The sequence below is a fragment of the Protopterus annectens genome, chromosome 6.part1, assembly GCF_019279795.1.
Source record: "Protopterus annectens isolate FY-2018-M chromosome 6.part1, PAN1.0, whole genome shotgun sequence".
NCBI lineage: Eukaryota > Metazoa > Chordata > Ceratodontiformes > Protopteridae > Protopterus > Protopterus annectens.
The window spans coordinates 33,749,025-33,770,552 of NC_056738.1; the positions used below are offsets into that span (position 1 = coordinate 33,749,025).

General features: G+C 42.4%; 1 protein-coding gene across 1 annotated transcript in view; it reads right to left on the reverse strand.

Annotated features, from left to right (window-relative positions):
• The window catches only part of CAD (carbamoyl-phosphate synthetase 2, aspartate transcarbamylase, and dihydroorotase), a gene marked incomplete in the record, with an annotated part of 2,299,829 nt that overhangs the window by 1,467,787 nt on the left and 810,514 nt on the right, over positions 1–21,528 (reverse strand). The window contains 1 exon segment of the mRNA XM_044075466.1: positions 4,635–4,768. Within this exon segment, the coding sequence (XP_043931401.1) occupies positions 4,635–4,768 (134 nt within the window).

Here is a 21,528-nt window from a genome sequence, read left to right on the forward strand (position 1 = left end):
AAAAAAAAAGGGGGTTTTTCCCCTGGAAAAACTTGAAAGGGTTTAGTTTTTAAAACCTTTTGGGTTTTGGTTTAAAGGTTTTTTTTATTAGATCTTGGACGTTGAACTTTTTGGTCTCTTTTGTTTGTGTACTTATACTGGTTTGTCCTTAAGTCTTTTGACCACCTAAGGTTTTTGTTTTGTATTTTATTTTTTCCTGGAAGGAAAATTAATCTTTGGTATTCCTGATGACCAAGGGCTTCCAAGGCAGGAAACCCTAACTTCTATTACTCTAACAGTGAAGTGTGATGAACATCTAAGGCTATAAGCTAAGCTTCTTCCTATACCCACAGTTTGATTCCCAAAGCTTCCATATTTCAACTGCACGAGTCTGTGCAAAGACCTCATCCAGATATCCTACCTGCGGTGAGCCCAAAAAGGGTGTGTGTGTTCAATAGGCTTACTAAGTAAACAAATAAACATAACCGATCCTCAAATTACAGAATGCTGAGCAGTCATGGTCATTATGGAGAGAAAACACCATACTAAATTGGAATTCCTCAACTGCCCCAACCAAACCAACAAAATTATACTTGCATAAACACCTACTACATTTTTTTTCCTGATGTCAGGATGGGCTTCTCTAGGCATTGGTGACCGACTCAATTCAGTGACCCATTATACAACCCAAAAGGTACGATCACTGATGACAGATAGGATGCATGCAGACCAGGCCAAAAACACCATTTATTGAACTGTCAAGCTGGCTGAGGCTGCTTCTGATATAAGAAAAAGTAATCTCTAACATTTTCATCTTTTTAAAGTCTTTCTTGAAACACTGAGGCAACATCATCTTGACGGTAAGATCCTGGTGCGTTTCTTCATGGAAGTTTGTTCAAAAACACACCTTGTGGCCAATATTAAAATGAGGTGGCTTGACAAAAAGTTTACAGAATAGACAACTCACACTAGGATAGTGTGTGTGTGTGAGATTATTTTTATACACCAAGGATAGATTCGGGATGCATTATTTGTTCATCCGATCAATGACTGCTTAGAGGAAAAAAATCTTGCCATAGGTTCCTGACGTCCATCGTTCCTGATCATGCTAAGCATTATCCAATAAGTTCTCATAAAAACAGATATAATATCTAAATATTCAGTAAGATGGTGACACTAAGACAGCCAGGATACTTTAAGTCACAACAAATTCATAGAAACAATTTGTATTCTACTAAAAACACGAGATCAGCTTTAATCAAGGCAAGAGAACAACAGATGACAAAGTCAGGGGAAGATTCCTTAGTCACCAAAGTCCTACTTATATCACTATGCAGTAATCATGCATCATGTCCAAGTGACGAAGTAATAACCATCCAGCTGTGAGGTACTTATCAATACAGCATCCGAACTGTGTTCTAACACCCTACCAAAAATAAAGTAGAAAACAAAGCAAATGCAGCTTACTAATAATTTCACGTCTGAATATTTAACTAATGGTATGGAAACGGAAAGAACAGTTGTGAAAAAATCTTACTATAACCATAGATGTCCTTCTCTTCCATGATGCAGTATTCCAAACTCTTAGGTTATCTTCTCCTCGCTACCCAAACATCCAGCCAGTATACAAAAGCTTGTAGTCACTGCTAGGTATGTGGGACGTCTGACATTGGCCTAGGAAGTGTGGACCATAAAAGAGATGTCTGCACATAGGTTTCCTCAGAACTGATAGCCCTAGTCTGACTCCATTCCCCGGACAGCTCTACACGTCCTGAACTATCCAAAAACTAACAGCTTAAATGGAAAGAAGGTGGTAAAGAAGTAGGGAATGAACACTGCAACATGGAAGAGAAGACATCTATGGCTATGGTAAGATTTTATACAGCTATTCTTAAGTCCTATTCTCATGTAGCATTATTCAAAACTCTTGGGTGAGTACCAAAGCTCACAGGGAAAAGGGTGGTGTGGTATGGAACTGTTCTCTACAAAGCTATGAAGGATTGCCCTAGCAAACTCAGCTCTGGATCTGGAGATGTAATCCAACCTGTAGTATTAAGTGAAGGTGTTAACAGATGTGAATGAATGCAATGTCCAGTCCTTTGAAGAAGGCCCATCATGAAGCCATGGCTCTAGCGGAGTGGGCATCAATTTTTTAGATGAGTCGTTTCCTATGGAATGTGCAGCAAAAGAAAACAGCCTTAAAAATCCTGGCAGAAATGGTCTGTTTTGTCACTGCCTTTCTCAGACCTCTAGGATGAAAGGAGACAAATAGTTGCTCTGATTTCCTAATGGCCTTTGTTTTGTCAAGGTAATCTCATTTGTCTATGAAAATAGATAGCTAAAAGCTTTGTGACCTGGGTCAAAAAAGCCAAGGCTTATTTGGACACGTGCATCTGATAATTTACTGCTCTAAAGGCCAGGGTAGCAAAGATGTACTTCTTACCAAAGCACTCCATGGCCTTACTGTTTGTCTGTGGGAAGTACAGAGGTAGAAGGAAGTAGTTGGGATGGCTTGTCTGTGGAAACAGACAGTGGAAATCAGCAATAGAGCATTTAATTAAAAATTGTGCCCCTTCAGGGGCCTTGTAAAATCTGTCAGGCCTTCTAGGGGCGGGTGGTTGTGAATCTGGATTAACAGAGGCAGCATTAAAAACATCCAAGAAAGCTATTAACATTGGAGGAATTGCAGAAGGAGCAGGGGTTTCCATCTGTAGAAGTTCATAGTATCTTTTTTGGACCTCTGACATTTCAGAAGAATACCACTTAAAATGTTCTCTCATTTTAGAAATTGACTCCCCGAATGTGATGACCTCTCCTGGGGAGTCAGCCTCAGCAGATTAGTCTTCTGGGGAAGCATACCCAAGAGGAGATTGCATCTAAGAAAGAGGAGTCTGAGGAGTCCACTTGCTTCAGGTTGGATAATTTCCTCAGCCTGAGGCCTGGGACTGATAGGAGGAGGACTGGCCTGTGGGGAAACTGGCAAGGTAGGCCTTAAGGCTATAAAGGCATTAAACAGGCTCTCTGAAAAAGCCTGCCAATCAGGTTGGCATTCAGCAGGAGAGGAGAGATGTTTTGTTTTGTGTTTCTTTTTTCGTGGAGGCCTAGAAGGTGGAGGCCCTAAGGAAGGCCTAGTCTCCGAGGGAGACCTAGATTCTGTCTACTGGGAAGCAGTGGAACTGCCTGTCTGGGCAGCCATAAGCAGGTTCCCCCTCATCATCTGCAAACATCTGTAAGCCTTCCCCAAACGTGCCTTCTGCCCTAGGTTCTGCGGCCTACCGAGGGGTACCCACACCTGTTTTGGCAGACTCCGAACATTCCACCAGGCGAACGTCAACCACAGGAGAGTTGTCAGGTGGAGGAGGGGTAGCAGCAAGTTCAGGCCTGGAAACCCTGGCCTTAATTTTGGGTGGTTCTATGGACTAACCAAATGACCCTTCCATCCCCAACGTTAAGCGTTTAAGACACTGACTTTCTAAGCAAATGTTCAAGGTACACAGACTACGGCAGAGTGTCTTAGGCATGAAGGCCTGAGAGATCGTGCAAGTAAGATGGTCATGATTAAGCCCTAGACAGAAACGGTAGAGTTCATGGGTGTCCTTGTGGGGGATCTGACATCCGCATATGCACTTTCCCTTTCTAGATGACATGCAACCTAAATAGACAGGCAGTGAAAAATAGGAATCCGAAATATCCCCAACGGGGGTACTTATCTTAGAAACTAGAAGATCTGATTAAGACAGCAGGAAGCGCTGACGTTCGACTGGCAGCAGAGTTCTGTGGAAAGGTACGTGCAGATGCTCCCTAGGCCAATGTTAGACATCCCAAGTACCCTAGCAGTGACTACTAACTTTTGTATACTGGCCAGATGTTCAGGTAGCAAGCAGAGGATAACACAAGAGTTTGGAATATTTTAACATTAGAATAGAAGGACATCATAATGGACAAATATTTTAAAGCCAACCTCCTACGTAGTCAACAAAGTTACCATCAGGCTCCATCACAAAGTGGGATGAGATGAAAAAACATCCTAAATACTTCAAAACCCAAGAGAAGTTTTCTAAAATCAGAAGCTTTGCTTCCTGCTACTTCATAAGAAAAAGTGTGTGTAGGTGCTGGTACTGACAACTGTCGGAAATGGCAAAGGTCAAAGTTCAAATACAGAAGAAAAAATTCTGCATCAAAGAATCACTGCTGCTTAAAAATTCTGATTCCACATTAGCACGGACTACTGGTACTGTGTGTGGATGTTGTCAGGTGTGACCTCAATTTGTGTACAGTCAATGTGCCTGCATGCAAGGCGGCTGTCCCTTAACCAGACTGTTGTGGGGCTGTCGAGTTAGTATGAACAGATGGGGGGGCACCCACAAAATATAATATATATATGAACACTTTTGGTTGTTGAATTGTTACTTTCATTACATATAGATGTACAAGACTAAATTGTGTGTTCAGCACTTCAAGTTGCAGCAGGCTACGTTTTCATATATTGTTGGGCATCATACATATAAGCACTTCTACAGACAGACACAGATACACACATACATATCACAACTTGGACACACTTTTTAAAATTACCTGAAGGTGGAAAACCGAACACTTTCATTACACATCATGACTGGCTAAACAGTATTACATTAGAAAGAGTACAACCTTACCAACACTCTTCATGCAACTGCCAATCTTGGTGCTGACCCGCAAGAACTTGCTCAGATCCCAGCGAGGGACCTTCACAACACAGTAGTCCAGACTAGGCTCAAAGTTGGCAGTAGTAGAATTAGTTACAGAGTTCCTGAAATTAAAACATCCTTCAGTTTAATAAATTCAAACCATTTCTCAACTATTTGCTACAACATGGACTTTTTTTAAACAAACCAGCTTTAGTGCACTTAGTTTTTGTTTCATTTGAGCGTCTAAGCCACCTCTCCTTCACCCCTGTAATCTTGCCCATTTACTCTTACCAAGGCAACAGAAGATCGCAGGGATAGGAAACTGTCAACAAGGCAGACATCTGGGACTATTAAGCATTATGGGTGCAGCCCCTCCTCTCTGACAATGTGCACACTTGCAGGTGGAATATGTTCTGCCACCCCACTACTGTACATACACTCCAGTTATGTAACGAAGGCTACCTTATGAACAACATTCAGAAGAACCAAGCACATGTCCCCACTTATACTGCATGCGGTGTAAGCTTCTGTCCACTAGATGGCAGTATTACAGCAAATATCCTCTCTCAAGAATGCACCAGCCAGCTCGCATCATTCACTCACATCCATTCTCACCACTTCCTCCAGCAACGAGGTCACAAGTCAGGTCTTTCAGCCTTCCACTCCATACAACATGGCTGCACCCAGTTTTCTACCTACACTATGTCCATCACACCATTCATCTGAACAAAAGTGCTTCCAAACTTCAATACACATTCTTGTGAAAAACTAACCCTACCGCTGCTAGCTTGCTTTTTCTGTATATTTTAACAGCTCATATTGCTATTTATAAGTATGAAAGATGCCTTCTACTAGACTATGAAACATTTTGTGCACTATACAGCCTTTGGTAATACAGTTAAGATTACAAGGACCAAGACATTCTAACCTCTTCTAGCAATTTCTTCCATGTTAACCTTTAGTCCTCAGAGGCACACTAGACGTCCATTTAAGATTTTCAGAGTTTGCATGACTTTAAAGTACAAATACTTAATAAGTAACCTGCACTTTTATATAATCTATATGATAATGTACATGCATTTATGACTGCAAATGTGCGGAGAATAATATAATTTTGGATCATTTTGATTTTTGTAAATAAAAATAACTAACTATCAGGAACACACTTGGAAGCTTTTTAGTTTTTGTCTAGCTGGCTGATTTGCATTCATAAGGGTCACCACAAGTGAGTATTGCTCCCTTACCCTGACAAGCAATAACCACAGCATGTATTATTAAAAAGAAAAAGGATGCAGAGTTTGTACTTCCCCAAATACAAACTATTTGGGCACTGTCCACAAAGTTCTGAATTTATTAGTGAATCCAGTTTATAAAAGTACTGCATTTACTGTGAATATACAAAATGAAATCACACCAGATACTATTTTAATGCACCATTTTTGGAATTTGTTCTTTATATTCCAGACATGTTTACAGCAGAATTAAACTGGAACCCTTTATGTTGAAAGCTGGCAATACCTCTCGCTTCCCTATAGATAGTAAGTCTCAAAGTACAGGCATTTCACTATGTGCACATTTAAAAAATGCGGCATGACAGGCATGTCTGTGATCCTGGTGTTAGTATATATAGTCAGGGGTGCCTGCCACATTGGGGGATGTGGGGGCATTGCCCCCCCACCTAGTCTGGCTTTACCAAATAATGCAAAACAAAACCAGCCAACAGAAAACCAAATTAAGTGGGGGGCTACACCCCCACAGCCCCCAATGTGTGTGGGGGAGCAGTACCCCCCCCCCTAACTATATATACTAACACCAGGATCTCACAATAGAGGGGAAAAGGACATATACCTTTGACTTGCCTTAGAGTACTACTTGTCAGTGAAATGAGTTTTAGGTGAAATGAACTTTAGGTGATTTGGTCTCAGTGAAGTGTGTGTGTATGTGTGTGTGCGCGCATATACACATACATATATATATATATATATATATATATATATATATATATATATATATATATATATATATATATATATATATATATATATATATATATAACACACACTGCATGCATAAATGAGTGAGAAATAGATACGATTTCTGAACCCCACCTAATTAGAGTATGCAGCATGCCTTGAAGTGCAACACAAGAAAAGCCAGTTCAGTTTCTTATAGGTTTAACACTTGATTAGGTCTAGCCATGCTCAAGGGTATTTGACAAGTTTTGATACCCCTCATTTTATAGGTGTTAGAATTTGAGTATAAATTGTATTAAACTGTATGTAACAGTTTCTTGCTTTTATTTGTTCTTTGATAAGAAGGAAAATCTGAATGAGCCAATGGTCCATTTTAGTTGAGCAAACCAACCAAACAGAAACTGGAAAAGCTGCAACAATTTTATTCCGGTACCTCGGCTGAATGCCTTCAAAGGAATAAATACAAAAACACTTGCTGCATCTTATATACTATGCATCACACCAATCGATTAATTAATTAATCAATTACAAAAAGTTATTAGATCCAGAAAGTTAAGGAGACATTACATGTATAAATGCATATATAAATACATATATAAATGTATAAATATGAATAAATACAGGAAAAGTTACCTAGAGAAACATCAAGAAACAATCATACTATAAATATTAGTATTGCAATAATGACTAAATCAAATGGTAAGATTCACTTCTAAATTCATACCCCTTGGTTTCAAAGTGCCAAATTTCAAAATGAATCTGCTTTCCAGATTCAGCAGATTTTGTAAATAATTCCCAGCATTACATGATTCAGGTTTGGCTAAGGCACAAAAAATAAAGAATCCATCATTCCATTGTGAACTATACTAAAATGTTCAGAAACCGGGCTATCCATCCTAGCATTACGAACATCACCCATGTGTTCCAAAATGCGTATTTTTAGTTGGCGTTTAGTTTGACCTATGTAATATTTAGGTGGAACACAATCACAACCAATAATGTACACTATCCCACAAGATTTACAATTGAAATTGTTATGGGCAGTATATTTTACCCCATTAATAATACTACCTGATAAATTTTTAACTTTTTGGCAAATTTTACATTTGCCACACCTAAACATACCATGTGGCAAGGTGACATTACCAGAACTAACAAAATCACGAAAGTTAAACTTTAATTTCAAAATTTCCTTAAGATTAGCATATCTTCCATAGGAAAAAGAAACACGATTTGGAAACAAATGACCTATCTCCTCATTTTTATAAACAATTGGCCATAAAAAGTCTACGATATCTTTCAACATTATAGAAAAGGGAGAAAATTTTGTGACAAAAAATATATTATCACTATTGTCACATGAAGACTCATTGTCTCTCAAACTTTTGTGAAAAACTTTTGCTGCCCAGTTCCCTTTCCTTTTTAAATTTAATAATCTATCGCAACTTTTCTTAATAAGACTTTCAGAATAACCTCTAGTGATTAGTCTGTATCTAACATTCTCAAATTCCAAATTCAAGAAAAATTTCTCTGAAGTGTGTTCCTGGATACTAATATTTATAGTATGATTGTTTCTTGATGTTTCTCTAGGTAACTTTTCCTGTATTTATTCATATTTATACATTTATATATGTATTTATTTATATATGCATTTATACATGTAATGTCTCCTTAACTTTCTGGATCTAATAACTTTTTGTAATTGATTAATTAATTAATTGATTGGTGTGATGCATAGTATATAAGATGCAGCAAGTGTTTTTGTGTTTATTCCTTTGAAGGCATTCAGCCGAGGTACCGGAATAAAATTGTTGCAGCTTTTCCAGTTTCTGTTTGGTTGGTTTGGTTTGCTGTTCGATGGTCCATTTTAGTTGAGGCCTGGGGAGAAAAGCTACACAACAGATTCAAAAACATTTAAACAGTACTTGGGAGTTTTTTACAAAGGGAGAAAGTCCCGCAACAGATTAAATATTTTACAATAAGATGGGGAACAAAGCTCCAAAAACAAAAATTAACACACAGCAACTGATAATTATATACAAGGGGAGAAAATCCCCACAACAGCTAAAACCAGACAGACAAATACATTTACAGAAATATTAAGAATATAATATGCTGTGGAAGTAGCAACACACTGCAGAAGTGGTTAACATCCATCAAGCAAACTAATACATTCTTATTAAAATACTATTTCTAATAATGCACAGAAGTGAAAAATAGAGCATTCTGCTGACAAAATACAGGAACAGAATGAGATCAGGAATAATGAGCAGGAGGGAAAATTAAGGACACTGACACAGATGACTATTAGAAAGATAAGAATGTTATACGAGGACACGAGGAAAATAGTGTTGTCTGAAGAGGTAGAACAGCATAGCATTAGTAGCATGTTATTAAAATGGGAGCTTCTTTTGATGTTAGGTCATTACTACCTACTAAGATACGGAGGTGAGAAAGACCAAGATTACATACTTACCATAAAAAATGTTTGTGTATAATATTACCATAACCATAGATGTCTTTCTCTTCCATGTTGCAGTATTCTTAGTGCGGAATTCTCTGTCTCAGGCGACCAGAATTGGCTCCTATATAAAAGCTTAAGCCTGGTATCTGTATGTGCGTGGGACGTCACACACAGGGCCATAAACCAAGGGTCTTAAATGTGACGTCTACACGCACAGACCTCAGAACTTTATTGCCCAGTCAGACAGTCCAGTAGTATGACCCAAATGATGTCCACAAGAAGTGTGAAGTGCCATCTACTGGCTAGTCTGACCCTAGTCTAAGTGGTGCTCCATGGTGCCCTCTAGACAGGTCAATAGAAATGAAGGGGGGATAGTTGGGGGAGGGGGAATACTGCAACATGAAGAGAGGGGGAATACTGCAACATGAAGAGAAGGACATCTATAGTTATGGTACGATTTTACACAACTATTCTATGTCCTCCTATTCCCATGCAGCAGTATTCTTAATGGGGGAAAGAGTGCCACAGCTTAACAAGAAGGAAGGGTGGAGGTAGAGGTAACAGATTCCAGAAAGCCCTGTAGGATTGCCCTTGCTAACCCTGCTCTGGCTCCGGAGATGTGGTCCAATTTGTAGCGTCTAGTAAAGGTATACATAGAGGACCAGGTGACTGCCTCCAGAATAGAGGCTGTGTCCTGGCCTTTGAAGAAGGCATTGGAGGAAGCTATGGCCCTGGTGGAGTGAGCTTTTACCCCCCTGACGTAGGTCCTTACCATGGCAGGAATAGCAGAAGTAGACAGTCTTTCTGATACAACAAGAAATTGTTTGTTTGGAGATTGCCTTGCCCAGGGCGCTGGGGTGAAAGGATACAAAAAGTTGTCTGGATTTTCTGATGGACTTAGTTTTGTCTAAATAAAACCTCAGTTGCCTGTACAGCATCTAAGGAATCGAGTATCCTCTCACTGTCATTAGTGGCAGCGGAGAAGGTGGGCAGGTGAACAGACTGGTTTAAAAACAGTTGACCACCTTGGGCATGAAAAAAGGGTTGGTGTGCAGGGCCACCCTGTCCTTGTGGAAAATTGTGCAAGGTGGACAGGCCATGAGGGCTTGTAACTCTGGCACCCTTCTAGCAGAGATAAGGGCCACCAGTTGAACAGTTTTCCATGTGCACACTAGGAGGGTTGCAGAGCTGACTGACTCAAATAGAACCAGTGTAAATTTTTCCTAGGATAAAGTTCAAGTCCCAAGGCGGAGGGACAGGTTTTCTTGGTGGTCTGAACAATTGAACATCTAGCCTGGACAGCAGAGGAAGGGGGGTCTAGGGGTATGCAGACAGAGATTGCAGGCAGGTGGACTTTCACTTAAGAGTACTAAAGGCCAGACTTTATAAGTTCACACACAAGTTAGGACTAGAGCGACATCTGCTAGAAAGGGATCCCTATGCTTTTTGATATATCATTTGAAGAATCTCTCTCATTTTGAAATGTAGGATCTCCTTGTAGTAGGTTTCCTGGCCTCCCTCAGGACTGAAAGCATGTCCTCAGAGTAGTGGTGTCTGAAAGGAATTAAAAGTTAATCACCTGGAGTGTTAGATGTAACAGCTGTAGGTGAGGGTGAATGAGAGATCCTTTCTGTTGTGCATGTAGGTCCACCTTGTGGGGTAATTTGTGGTGGCTGCCCTTAGCGATAGATAGTAGGGGGAACCAATACTGCTTTGGCTAGTAGGGAGTCACCAGCAAGATTTTTGGTTTGTCCTTCCCGATTTTCAGGAAGACTTTTGGAATAAGAGGGAAGAGGGGAAATGCATATAGAAACCACCCCTTCCAGGAAATGTTGAAGGCGTCCACACTCCAGGCTAGTGGGGAGTGGTCCTTGGTGCAGAATTTTTTCAATGGTCTGTTCTGGGGGGAACAAATCTACTTGAGTACCCCACCAGTGGACAATGTCTAGAAAATCTTTGCTGTTCAACATCCAAGCATGCTGTAGAGAGGATGATCTGCCGAGAACATCTGCCTGTTGGTCGTCTCGGGTTGGGATGTAGGTTGTCTGCAGAGATAAGTTGTTTCTGTAGGGTAGGTCCAAATCTGTGCTGCTATCCTGCACAGGAGCTAGGACTTGGTCTCTCCTTGGTTGTTGAGGTATCACATGACTGATATTGTCTGTGAAAATTTGAAGGGGACCTGGTTGCAGGACAGAGAGAAAGGCTTTCAGGATCAAAAGGACTGTTGTCCTCTCCCTCACATTGATTATGTTTTTTTCTGGAGGGTAGGATGCCAGTTCTCCTGCACCTTGAGACCCTTCATGGTAGCCCTACAGCCCAGGTCCAATGAGTCTGTGTTCATGTATTGAGCTGGGGTGTGTCTGTCTGCCTGTGCGCGTGCCTGCCTGTGCGCGTGCCTGCCTGTGCGCGTGCCTGCCTGTGCGCGTGCCTGCCTGTGCGCGTGCCTGCCTGTGCGCGTGCGTGTCTGCGTGTCGGAAGCCCTGGGTTTATTTGAACTTGTTGTATCCACCATCTTAATTCTGATTTGAGGCAGGGTAAGAATGGGATCTGAAATTCTAGAGGGTGGTTGTGTAGGGACCACACATGCTTCAAGTACCACTGCAGTTTTCTCATATGCATCCTGGCTAAAGGCAGTATAGGAATGGTGGCTGCCATAAGGCCCAGAAAGTACAGTTGTGGACACTTAACATAAATGCAGATGTTGAGTGTATTCACTGTTGCAGTCATCACAATTAGGGTTATCTGCTTGCAGTAGCCCTCAGTCGGTCAGATTATCAAAGTCTGGGTCCTGCATCGGTTGTCATCTCATCTTACGTGATGTCAGGTAGTCAGGGGTATAAAGCATGCAGCCGACGCCAATACATCAGTTTTATATACAATGGTATACCTCCAACAAAAAGGCAAACACACCAAAAGAGGGTAACCAGGACTGTAACAGTGAATACACTAACATCTACATTTATGGTAAGTGTATACAACTGCACTTTGTTCTTCGTGTTTCACTGTTGCAGTCATCACATTTAGGTAGATATCCAAAGCTAAGGAAGGGAGGAGGAATTTAGGCAGCATTAGGACCAGCTATAAGGCCCTGCAAGACTGCAGTGGCAAAGCCAGCTCTGGATTTAGAGAAAATTGGCAAATGGTAATGCTTGGTGAAAGTATGCACAGAACTCCAGGTAGCAGCTTCTAGGATGTCCCTGGTAGGGACACCTCTGAGAAAGGTGGTAGAGGTAGATGCAGCCCTGGTTGAACGGGGTCTAATCCTCTGTGGGATAGGTTTTCCAGGGTGCTTATAGCAGAAATGAATACAATGGCCTATCCATTTAGAAATATTTTGTTTTGAAATAGCTTCCCCTCGGTCCCTGCAGCAAATGCCACCAGCAGTTGTTCAGCTTTCTTTTGAGGTTTAGTCCTGTCCAAGTACAATCTAAGCTGTCCGTGCACATCTAGAGTGCAGTATCCGTTCCACTTTGCTCTGTGGGTTAGGAAAGAAGGTTGGCAAATGAATGGACTTATTAAGAGCCACACTGGATACCACCTTGAGCATGAAGGAGGGATTGGTTCTGAGGGACACCCTGTCCACATGAAAGATGATGAAAGGCTCCACTGCCATAAGGGCCTGTAACTCGGATACCCTTCTTGCAAAAATGACTGCTAAAAGGAAAGCTGTTTTCCATGAAAGAAATTTTAAATCTGCAGTAGCAGCTGGCTCGAAAGGAGGAAGAGTGAGTTTCTCCAAGATAAATAAAAGATCCCAGGCTGGAGTTGAAGCTCTCCTGGGTGGCCTTACATTTTTGGCCCCTCTGAGGAACTACTTGAGCAGTGGATGAGAGAAGAGGGGAGGCTCTGTGCTATAATGAGCCGAAATGGCTGAGGCATGAATTTTGATGCAAGAAAAGGACAAGCCCTTATGAAGCATCTCAGTCAAGTATTGTAGAATTTGAGGTAAATTGGGCACTGTTGCGTTCATTCCTCGAGACTGGTTCCAGGCAAAAAATATTTTCCATTTTGCAGCATAAGATTTTCTAGTACTAGGCCTCCTTGCCTCTAAAATGATATCCATAACTGATTCACTGGGGGATGGGTAAAGGAGAGATTAGGTAATTAGCCAGACTGCTAGGTTCAGGGTTTGCAGTTGAGGGTGCAGAATCTGGTTCTCCTACTGAGACAACAGGGAAGGAGTCTGAGGCAGGTGCCATGGAGCCTAGCGTGACACACTGCGCAATAGTGGGTACCAGTGTTGGCGAGGCCAGTCTGGTGCAATAAAAATCGTCCTTGGCTTGTCCTGTTTGATATTTACTAGTACCTTGGAGAGCAGAGGCAGAGGAGGAAAGGCATAAACTGGTATGTTTTTCCAGCTGAGGGATAGAGCATCCACTTTACAAGCTAGCTTGTGGGGAATCCTTGTGCAATATTTGTCCAGTTGATGGTTCTGGGGGGAGGCAAACAGGTCTATATCTGGGCTCCCCATTTGCTTGTCAACATGTTGAAAATCCTTGGTTCCAGTTTCCACTCGTGTGAGTCCATGAGGTTTCTGCTTAGTCCGTCTGCCAGTGTATTTAGTTTTCCTGGCAGGAATTGAGCTTGTAGATTCACCTGGTAACTTAAAGCTGTGTTCCACAACGCCACGGCTAGTCTGCAGAGGGGGTAAGAATGTGTACCCCCCCCGCTTGTTTATGTACCACATGACAGAGGTGTTATCTGTCTTTACCATTAGTAACTGTGGTCCTTGAAGGCTGTCGGAGCGTTCTGTACAGCTAACATTTCTTTCTGATTGATATGCAGGTGCATTTGACTTGGGTTACATTTGCCCTGAATGCACTTCCCTGCCAGGTGAGCCCCCCCCATGCATTGTCTGGTGCATCTGTTGTTAAGATCTGGGCGGCAGGGGGTAATGTGAATGGTAGTCCCCTGTATTCGTGGCAGGCCTCTGCCCACCAAAGGAACTCTAGACATAGGCAAGGTATGCTAGGAATTACTGCTTCTAGATCTTGTGAATGTTGACACCATAAGCTTTTGAGATACCACTGTAGTTTGCTCATATGCAGCTTTGCATATGGAATTAGAAGAATGCAGTAGGCCATGAACCCCAAGGCTTGCAGTATTTGCCTTGCAGATAAGCTGGGTTTTTGTGGCCACTTGCTTGAAGTAGGTTGTCAAATGATTGTTTCTCTAGCGTGAGGAAAGCCATCTGGGAAGTTGTATTCAAGCTTGCTCCAAGGAATATAAATTTGTTGACAGGGTACCAGGTGTGATTTCTTTTCATTTATGGGGAACCCCAGACAAGTCAGTACCCTTAGAACAAAGGCCAGATGATTCAAAAGAATGTCTTGGCTTTCTGCCTGAATTAAACAATTATCCAGATATGGGTATATTTGAATATTTCTTTGCCTGCAAAATGCAATGACTGGAGCTAGGCACTTTATGAATACCCTGGGCACAGTAGATAAGCCAAAGGGCAGTGCAGAGAACTGATAGTGCATGAAGCCTGCGTTGAAGCATAGGTATCTTCTCCAAGACTCCCTGACAGGGATGTGCAGGTATGCTGTTTTTTTTTTTTTTTTTTTTTTTTTTTTTAAGTGTAGTGCTGCCAACCATTCATCTTTGCCTAGCATAGGAAGCAGCTGGTGAAGAGTCAGCATTTTGAATTTTGGAATCACCAGAAAGGTGTTTAGAGTAGAAAGGTCCAAGATAGGGTGCCATGAATTGCCTTTGATAGGTACCAGGATAAGTCTCAAATAGAAACCTTGTCCCTTTTCCTCTTCTGGTACCAACTGAATAGCCGCCATGTTTAAGACAGAGTACTTGATTTTGGGCCTCCGCCCATTGATTTGGGGGAGATCTGGCCACCCACTTGGTGTTGGTAACGTGTGGAAGTGAAATATGTATCCTAGGGACACTATTTAAAACCCATTTGTCCTGGGTAATGAGTTCCCAGTTTTTGGCCTGCACACTAATCTTTCCACCAAAAGGAGCATTCAGTTGGGAAGTGCTTGGAAGTTTTAAAAGCAAGTCATTGAGACAGTTTTCCATAGGTGGGAGTCTTGCTACTCCCAGAATTGGGTGTGGAAACCCCCCACTGCTCAGTCTTGTGTGTCCCTTGGGACTGAAACCTGTGGTTTCTGCTGTGTCTGGGCTTGGTTTGAGAAGACCTGGAAGGAGCTGGAAAGGACCAATTTTTAGAAGGCCAGTGCCTACTAAATCTAGGAAGCTAAACTTGTAAGAAATCTTTAACAGTCTGCATAGATTTAGCTTTATCGTCCATCTTTATTAAGACCTTCCTCAGCCTTGTTGCCAAACAGGCAGTCCTGATTTAAGGGAGCATCCAACAATTAAGTTTTAACATGACCAAGCAAAGATTGCTCCTTAAGCCAAGCATGCCTGCTGAGCACAGACCTAGTAACAGCAGCCCTGCAAGAGGCCTCAAATCCACATTGCAAAGTATGTTTTCCAACCTGTTCAGCAGAATGCATTAAATCCTGTGATTCTTTATTTTCAGCACAGTCCAGAATCGTCATTTTCTGTTTAAGCAATCCAATAACATGTTGATACTTTAACATATGAAACTGGGAGTTTAAAGCCTTAATGGCCAAGGTTGCAGAAGTCTCTATCAGAGTGGGTAGGATTTTTAGCAGTAGAAGCCTTAATGCCCTTGAGTCCCTGTGAAATAGTCTCTGGATCCGCAACAGGATTTTTAGAAAGGGACCTGTGTGAATCAGGAATGCTGTAATATTTGTCAGATTTTCTGAGAGCAGGAGGCAAAGAATCAGGGGCCAAACTAGATTCTAAAAAGGCATCATCAACAATGTCTAGTACAGGAGGTATAGCTAAATGCCTATGCTGAAGCAGGAGTAAAGTCCCTAAGCCTCTTTTTTGAATCAGAAAAATCATGGCTTTCCCAGTGGAAATGCTCTCTTAGAGTACGTAAGGTCTCACCAAAAGAAAAATCCTCTGGAGGGGAAGCAAAGGGAATAGAGTATTCTGCATCAGAATCCTCATAAGTAGATAAAGGCAAATCCAGATCAGAAAAATCAGAATCCTGGTCAAAAGATTCATAAACAACTTCAGTCCTAGGTCTCTTACAAGGGGGAGGTTGGCTTCCCCTGATTAGAGTTAAGATTTTCAGCCATTCTTATTTGTTTTTTTAGGCATAGAGGCCTGAGCATGCAATCTGGGCATCTCTTTCTTAGGCATGGCTCGAGATTTTGGCTTAAATGAAGGAGGCGTCCGTTTAATATGAAAGTTTGTAGGCCTGAATAGACCCTCAGAAGCCGGTGCCTGCAGAGCGGCTACGGACCCATCCAAGGTAGAGACAGACGCAGGTTCCACAGTTGAGCATCGCGTGGCATACCGGACTCCAGATTCACAGGCCTCTACTGAGACCCATTCGAAGTAGCGGGTATCAGAGGCTGCGGAAGTGCCTCACTGAGTATCAGCGAACTGGCGAATGGCTAAGGAGAAGCATCGGCAGCTTTGTACCTAGGCGGCCTGTCTTTATCTTTGCATTTTTCGGAATGTCGGTAGTCGGATGGCTTACCGAAGACATATCAGGATAATTGAACCGAGCACCAAAATATTAAGCAAAAATATACAGACGACGGATAGTTCATGGTTTAAATAAGGCAAAATACCAAAAGCGAGGTACGTCGTGGTCAGGGCCTAAGCAAGGAATACAGTACGGATGAAAATCTTTATGAGGTATTTGCTTTCCACAAGTAATGCAATTATTTACTTTTACTGACATCGGTCACAGCAAGAAAAATTTGGTTCTGAAACTCGAAAACGAAAATTTCAGGAGTCAGCTGACCAGCACTTGCAAACTGCTTCTGCTTCGGGCACGGCACGGCAAGAAAGACTGATGTAATGGCATCGGCTGCATGTTTTATACCCCCGACGTCACGGAAGAAGGGACAGCAACTGACGCAGGACCCAAGACTTTGCTAATCAGGCGAACTGAGGGTTACTGCAAGCAGATAACCCAAATGTGATGACTGCAACAGTGAAATACGAACAACTATATTTAAAACCCATTTGTCCTGTAATTAGTTCCCAGTTTTTGGCCTGCAGGGCAATCTTTACCCCTAAAGGAGCAGTCAGTTGAGAAGTGCTTGGAGGTTTTAAAGTTAAGTCACTGACACAGCTTACCATAGGGGGAGTCTTACTACTCCCTGATTTGGGAGTGGGAGCCCCCCACTGATTTGTCCTGTGCGTACCCTGGGACTGAAGCCTGGCTGTACTGCTGGTTCTGGGTTTGGACTGAGAAGGCCTGTAAGAGCCAGGAAATGACCAATTCTTAGAGGGCCAATGCCTACTCTTGGAGGTTGTACTTGTAGGAAATCTAACAGTTTGCATAGATTTAGCTTTTTCCTCCATCCTTTTAAGAACTTCTGCTTTGTTGCCAAACAGGCGGTCCCGATTTAAGGGAGCATCCAGCAATTTAGCTTTAACATGATCTGGCAAAGATTGCTCCTTAAGCCAAGCATGCCTTTTAAGTACAGACCCAGTGACAGCAGCCCTGCAAGATGCCTCAAGTGAATCAAAACCACACTGCAAAGTATGTTTTCCAACCTGTTCAGCAGGATGCATTAAATCCTGTAAATCCTTATTTTCAGCACAGTCAGGAATCAACACCATTTTCTGTTTAAGCAATCCAATAATATGTTGCTAATACTTTAACATATGAAACTGACAGTTTAAGGCCCTAATGGCCAAGGTTGCAGAAGTGTATACCTTCTTACCTCATCTATCCAACACCCTGGAGTATCTATCAGAAGGGGTAGGATTTTTGGCAGTAGTAGCCTTAATGCCCTTGGGTCCCTGTGAAATGGTCTCAGGATCCGCAGTAGAATTTTTAAAAAGGAACTTGTGAGAGTCAGGAACCCTGTATTATCTATCATGTTTTCAGGGAGCAGGGGGTAAAGAGTCAAGGGCCAAGCTAGATTACGAAAAGGCATCAACAATGTTTAGTACAGGAAGGATAGCTAAAGGCCTGTGTTGGGGGAGAAGTAAGAAATCCCTAAGTCTCTTTTTAGAATCAGAGTAACCCTGGATTTCCCAGTGAAAAGAGTATGCAAGGTTTCACCAAAAGAGAAATCCTCTGGGGGGGGGGGGGGGGTACAGGGAATAGAGTCCTCTGTATCAGAATCCTCATAGGTAGACAAGGGTAAATCCTGGTCGGAGGAAAAAAATTTCAGAATCATGGTCAGAAGTATACGCAAATTCAGTCCTAGGTCTCTTAGAAGGGGGAAGGTTGGCTACCCCCGATTAAAGTAATAAGGCCTTCAGCCATTCTTATCATTTGTTTTTAGACATAGAGGCCTGACCAAGTGGTTTGGGCATCAGTTTTCTAGGCATGGCTCGAGTTTTAGGCCTTGAAGAAGAAGATGGCATTGGTTTAATATGCAAGTCAGTAGGCCTGAATACACCCTCAGAAGCCAGTGCCTGCACAGAGGCTCCGGACCCATCCAAGGTAGAGACATCTGCAGGTTCCACAGTTGAAGCATTTTGCGGCAAACCGGACTACGAATGGGTCTCAGTAGAGGCCTGCGAATCAGAAGTAGCGGGTATCAGGGGCTGCGAAAGCGCCTCACTGAGTACCAGTGAACTGCCGACTGGCTTAGGAAAAGCGTCTTCGGCAGCTTTGGACATAGGCGGCATGTCTCTGTCTTCATCTTTGCGTTTTTTCTGATTGTCGGTAGTCTGACGGCTTACCGAAGACACATCTGGATAACTGAACAGAGTACCAAAATATTTAGAAAGTACAATTTTGTACCTACCATAAATCTACATGTTCTAGTGTATACACTGCTGCAGTCATTACACTTGGGTTATCCTGCCGTCAGGCGGACCCCTCAGTCGGCCCGAGTTCCAAAATCTTGGTCCGGCGTCAGTTGCCGTCACTTCTTCCCTGACATCAGTGCGCCAGGGGTATACCAGATGCAGCAGACGCCATTTTCTTCAGTTTTTCTTGCCCCAGATGTCAGGTGCCCCCAAAAAGGTAGGCAATGTAAATTGCTAATAAAACATACATAAGAAAAGCAATCAAAAACTTTCAATTACCAGCAAATACTCCCCCCAAAGGGTAGAAGGGTTAGGTAAGTACCTGCAAGTGAGAGGGGAAGGAGGGAGGGTAACCTAGACTGCAGCAGTGTATACACTCTAACATCTACATTTATGGTAGGTACAAAACTGTACTATGTTCGTGTTACACTGCTGCAGTCATTACACTTGGGTAGAATCCCAAAGCTGAGGTAGGGTGGCTGGTTCTATAAAGCATTAGGGGTGGCTATAAGGCCCTGCAGCACTGCAGTGACAAAGCCAGCTCTGGATTTAGAGTAAAGAGGCAGATGGTAACGCTTGGTGAAGGTATGTACAGAACTCCAAGTTGCCGTTTCCAAAATGTCCTCGGTAGGTACTCCTCTGAGGTAGGCAGTTGAAGTGGCTGTTGCCCTGGTGGAATGAGACCTAATGCTGTTAGGTACAGTTTTCTCATGGTGTGAATAGCAGAAATGCATAAGTGCCCTATCCATTTTGAAATGGTCTGTTTTGAAATGGCTTTTCCCTGTGTTCCTGCAGCATATGCTACAAACAATTGCTCAGTTTTCCTGAAAGCTTTCGTTTTGTCCAAGTAGAAGCGTAACTGCCTGTGTATGTCCAAGGAATGCAGTAGTCTCTCCCCTTTATTTTGTGGATTTGGATAAAAAGTGGCAAGTGAATAGTTTGGTTTAGAGCCACACCTGATACCACCTTTGGCATAAAAGTAGGGTTTGTTCTTAAAGACACCCTGTCTTGGTGGAAAATGATGAAAGGTTCCACTGCCATTGGTGCCTGTAATTCTGAAACTCTTCGTGCTGAGGTTACTGCCAGGAGCAGAGCAGTTTTCCAAGAGACATATTTTAAGTCTGCTGAGTTAGTTGGCTCAAAAGGAGGTAAAGTTAATTTTTCCAAGACGAAGTTGAGGTCCCAAGTTGGAGTTGGTGCTCTACGGGGCAGTCTTGTGTTTTTAGCCCCTTTCCCTTTGAGGTCTGTCTGAAACTGGAAAGGATGAATTCTTTGTCGGCCAATTTCTGCTAAATCGAGGCGGCTGAACCTGTAAGAAATCCTTCACCGTTTGCATAGATTTTGCTTTATCCTCCATTTTCTTTAATACCTCTTCTGCCTTAGCTCCAAAATAAAACATCCTGCTGCAAAGGTGCATCCAATAATTTTGCTTTAACATGATCTGGTAAAGTCTGCCCTTTTAACCAAGCACGTCTTCTAATGACAGACCCTGCAACTGCTGTTCTACAGGAGGCCTCTAATGAATCAAAACCACATTGCAAAGTATGTTTTCCCACTTGCTCAGCTGCATGCAATAAATCCTGCATTTCCTTATAGTTAGGAAGATCTGAATTTGGAAGCATTTTGTTTCAACTGAGACATCAAATATTGCTGATATTTAAGCATGTGAAACTGGCAATTTAAGGCCCTCATTGCTAAAGTTGCAGATGTATATACTTTCTTCCCCCATCTGTCTAATGCTCTGGAATCTCCGTCAGGGGGGACTGGATTTTTTGCTGTAGAGGCCTTTACCCCTTTGGGACCCTGGGAAATAGTTTAGGGTCAGCAACAGGGCTTTTATAAAGAAATTTGTGAGATTCAGAGACTCTGTAGTATCTATCTGGCTTAACTGGAGCAGGAGGTAAAGAATCAGTATTTAAACTGGATTCTGAATACACATCATCCACAATTTGTAACACTGGAGGAATGACAAGGGGTCTGTGTTGAGGTAATAAAAGGAAATCTCTGAGACTTTTCTTGGATTCTGAATAATCCTAGCCCTCCCAATGGAAATGCTCCCTCATGGTATGTACGATTTCCCTAAAGGAGTAGTCCTCTGGAGGAGAGGCTGATGGAATTGATTCCTCAGTATCAGAATCCTCATAAGGGGGTAAAGAGTATCCTTGGTCTGAGGATGAATCTGAAGAGATGGACAACTGGTCGGATGAGTCATAGTCTGCATCCTGTCTAGGCCTTTTATCAGAAAGAGGGTGGGATCTCCTGATCAGAGTAATTAGGTCTTCGGCCATTTTGAGCATCTGTTTCTTAGGCATGGAGGCCCGTCAGGTGAATGTTGAAGCTGTTTCTTTGTTTTTAAAGGGGTTTTAGATTTAGCAGAAGATTTAATGGTTAACTGAGTAGGTCTGAAAACACCCTCTGAAGCTGCGGGTTGTTCAGCTACTCCAGATCCTTCTGAAGGGTTAGTCTCGGTAGGCCGTAAATCTGGTGTATCCGAAGGCCCAGCCATCTCCACGTGCGAGTCAGAGGTGGCCTTTGGTTCCAAAGAAGCGGTCAGGGGTTACAAAGGAGCCTAGCTGAAAACCGGAGAACCGGCGACTGGCCTAGAAGAGGCTTCATCAGTTTTGAGCCTCGGATGACTGTCCTTGTCTCTGCGCTTTTTGTGAAT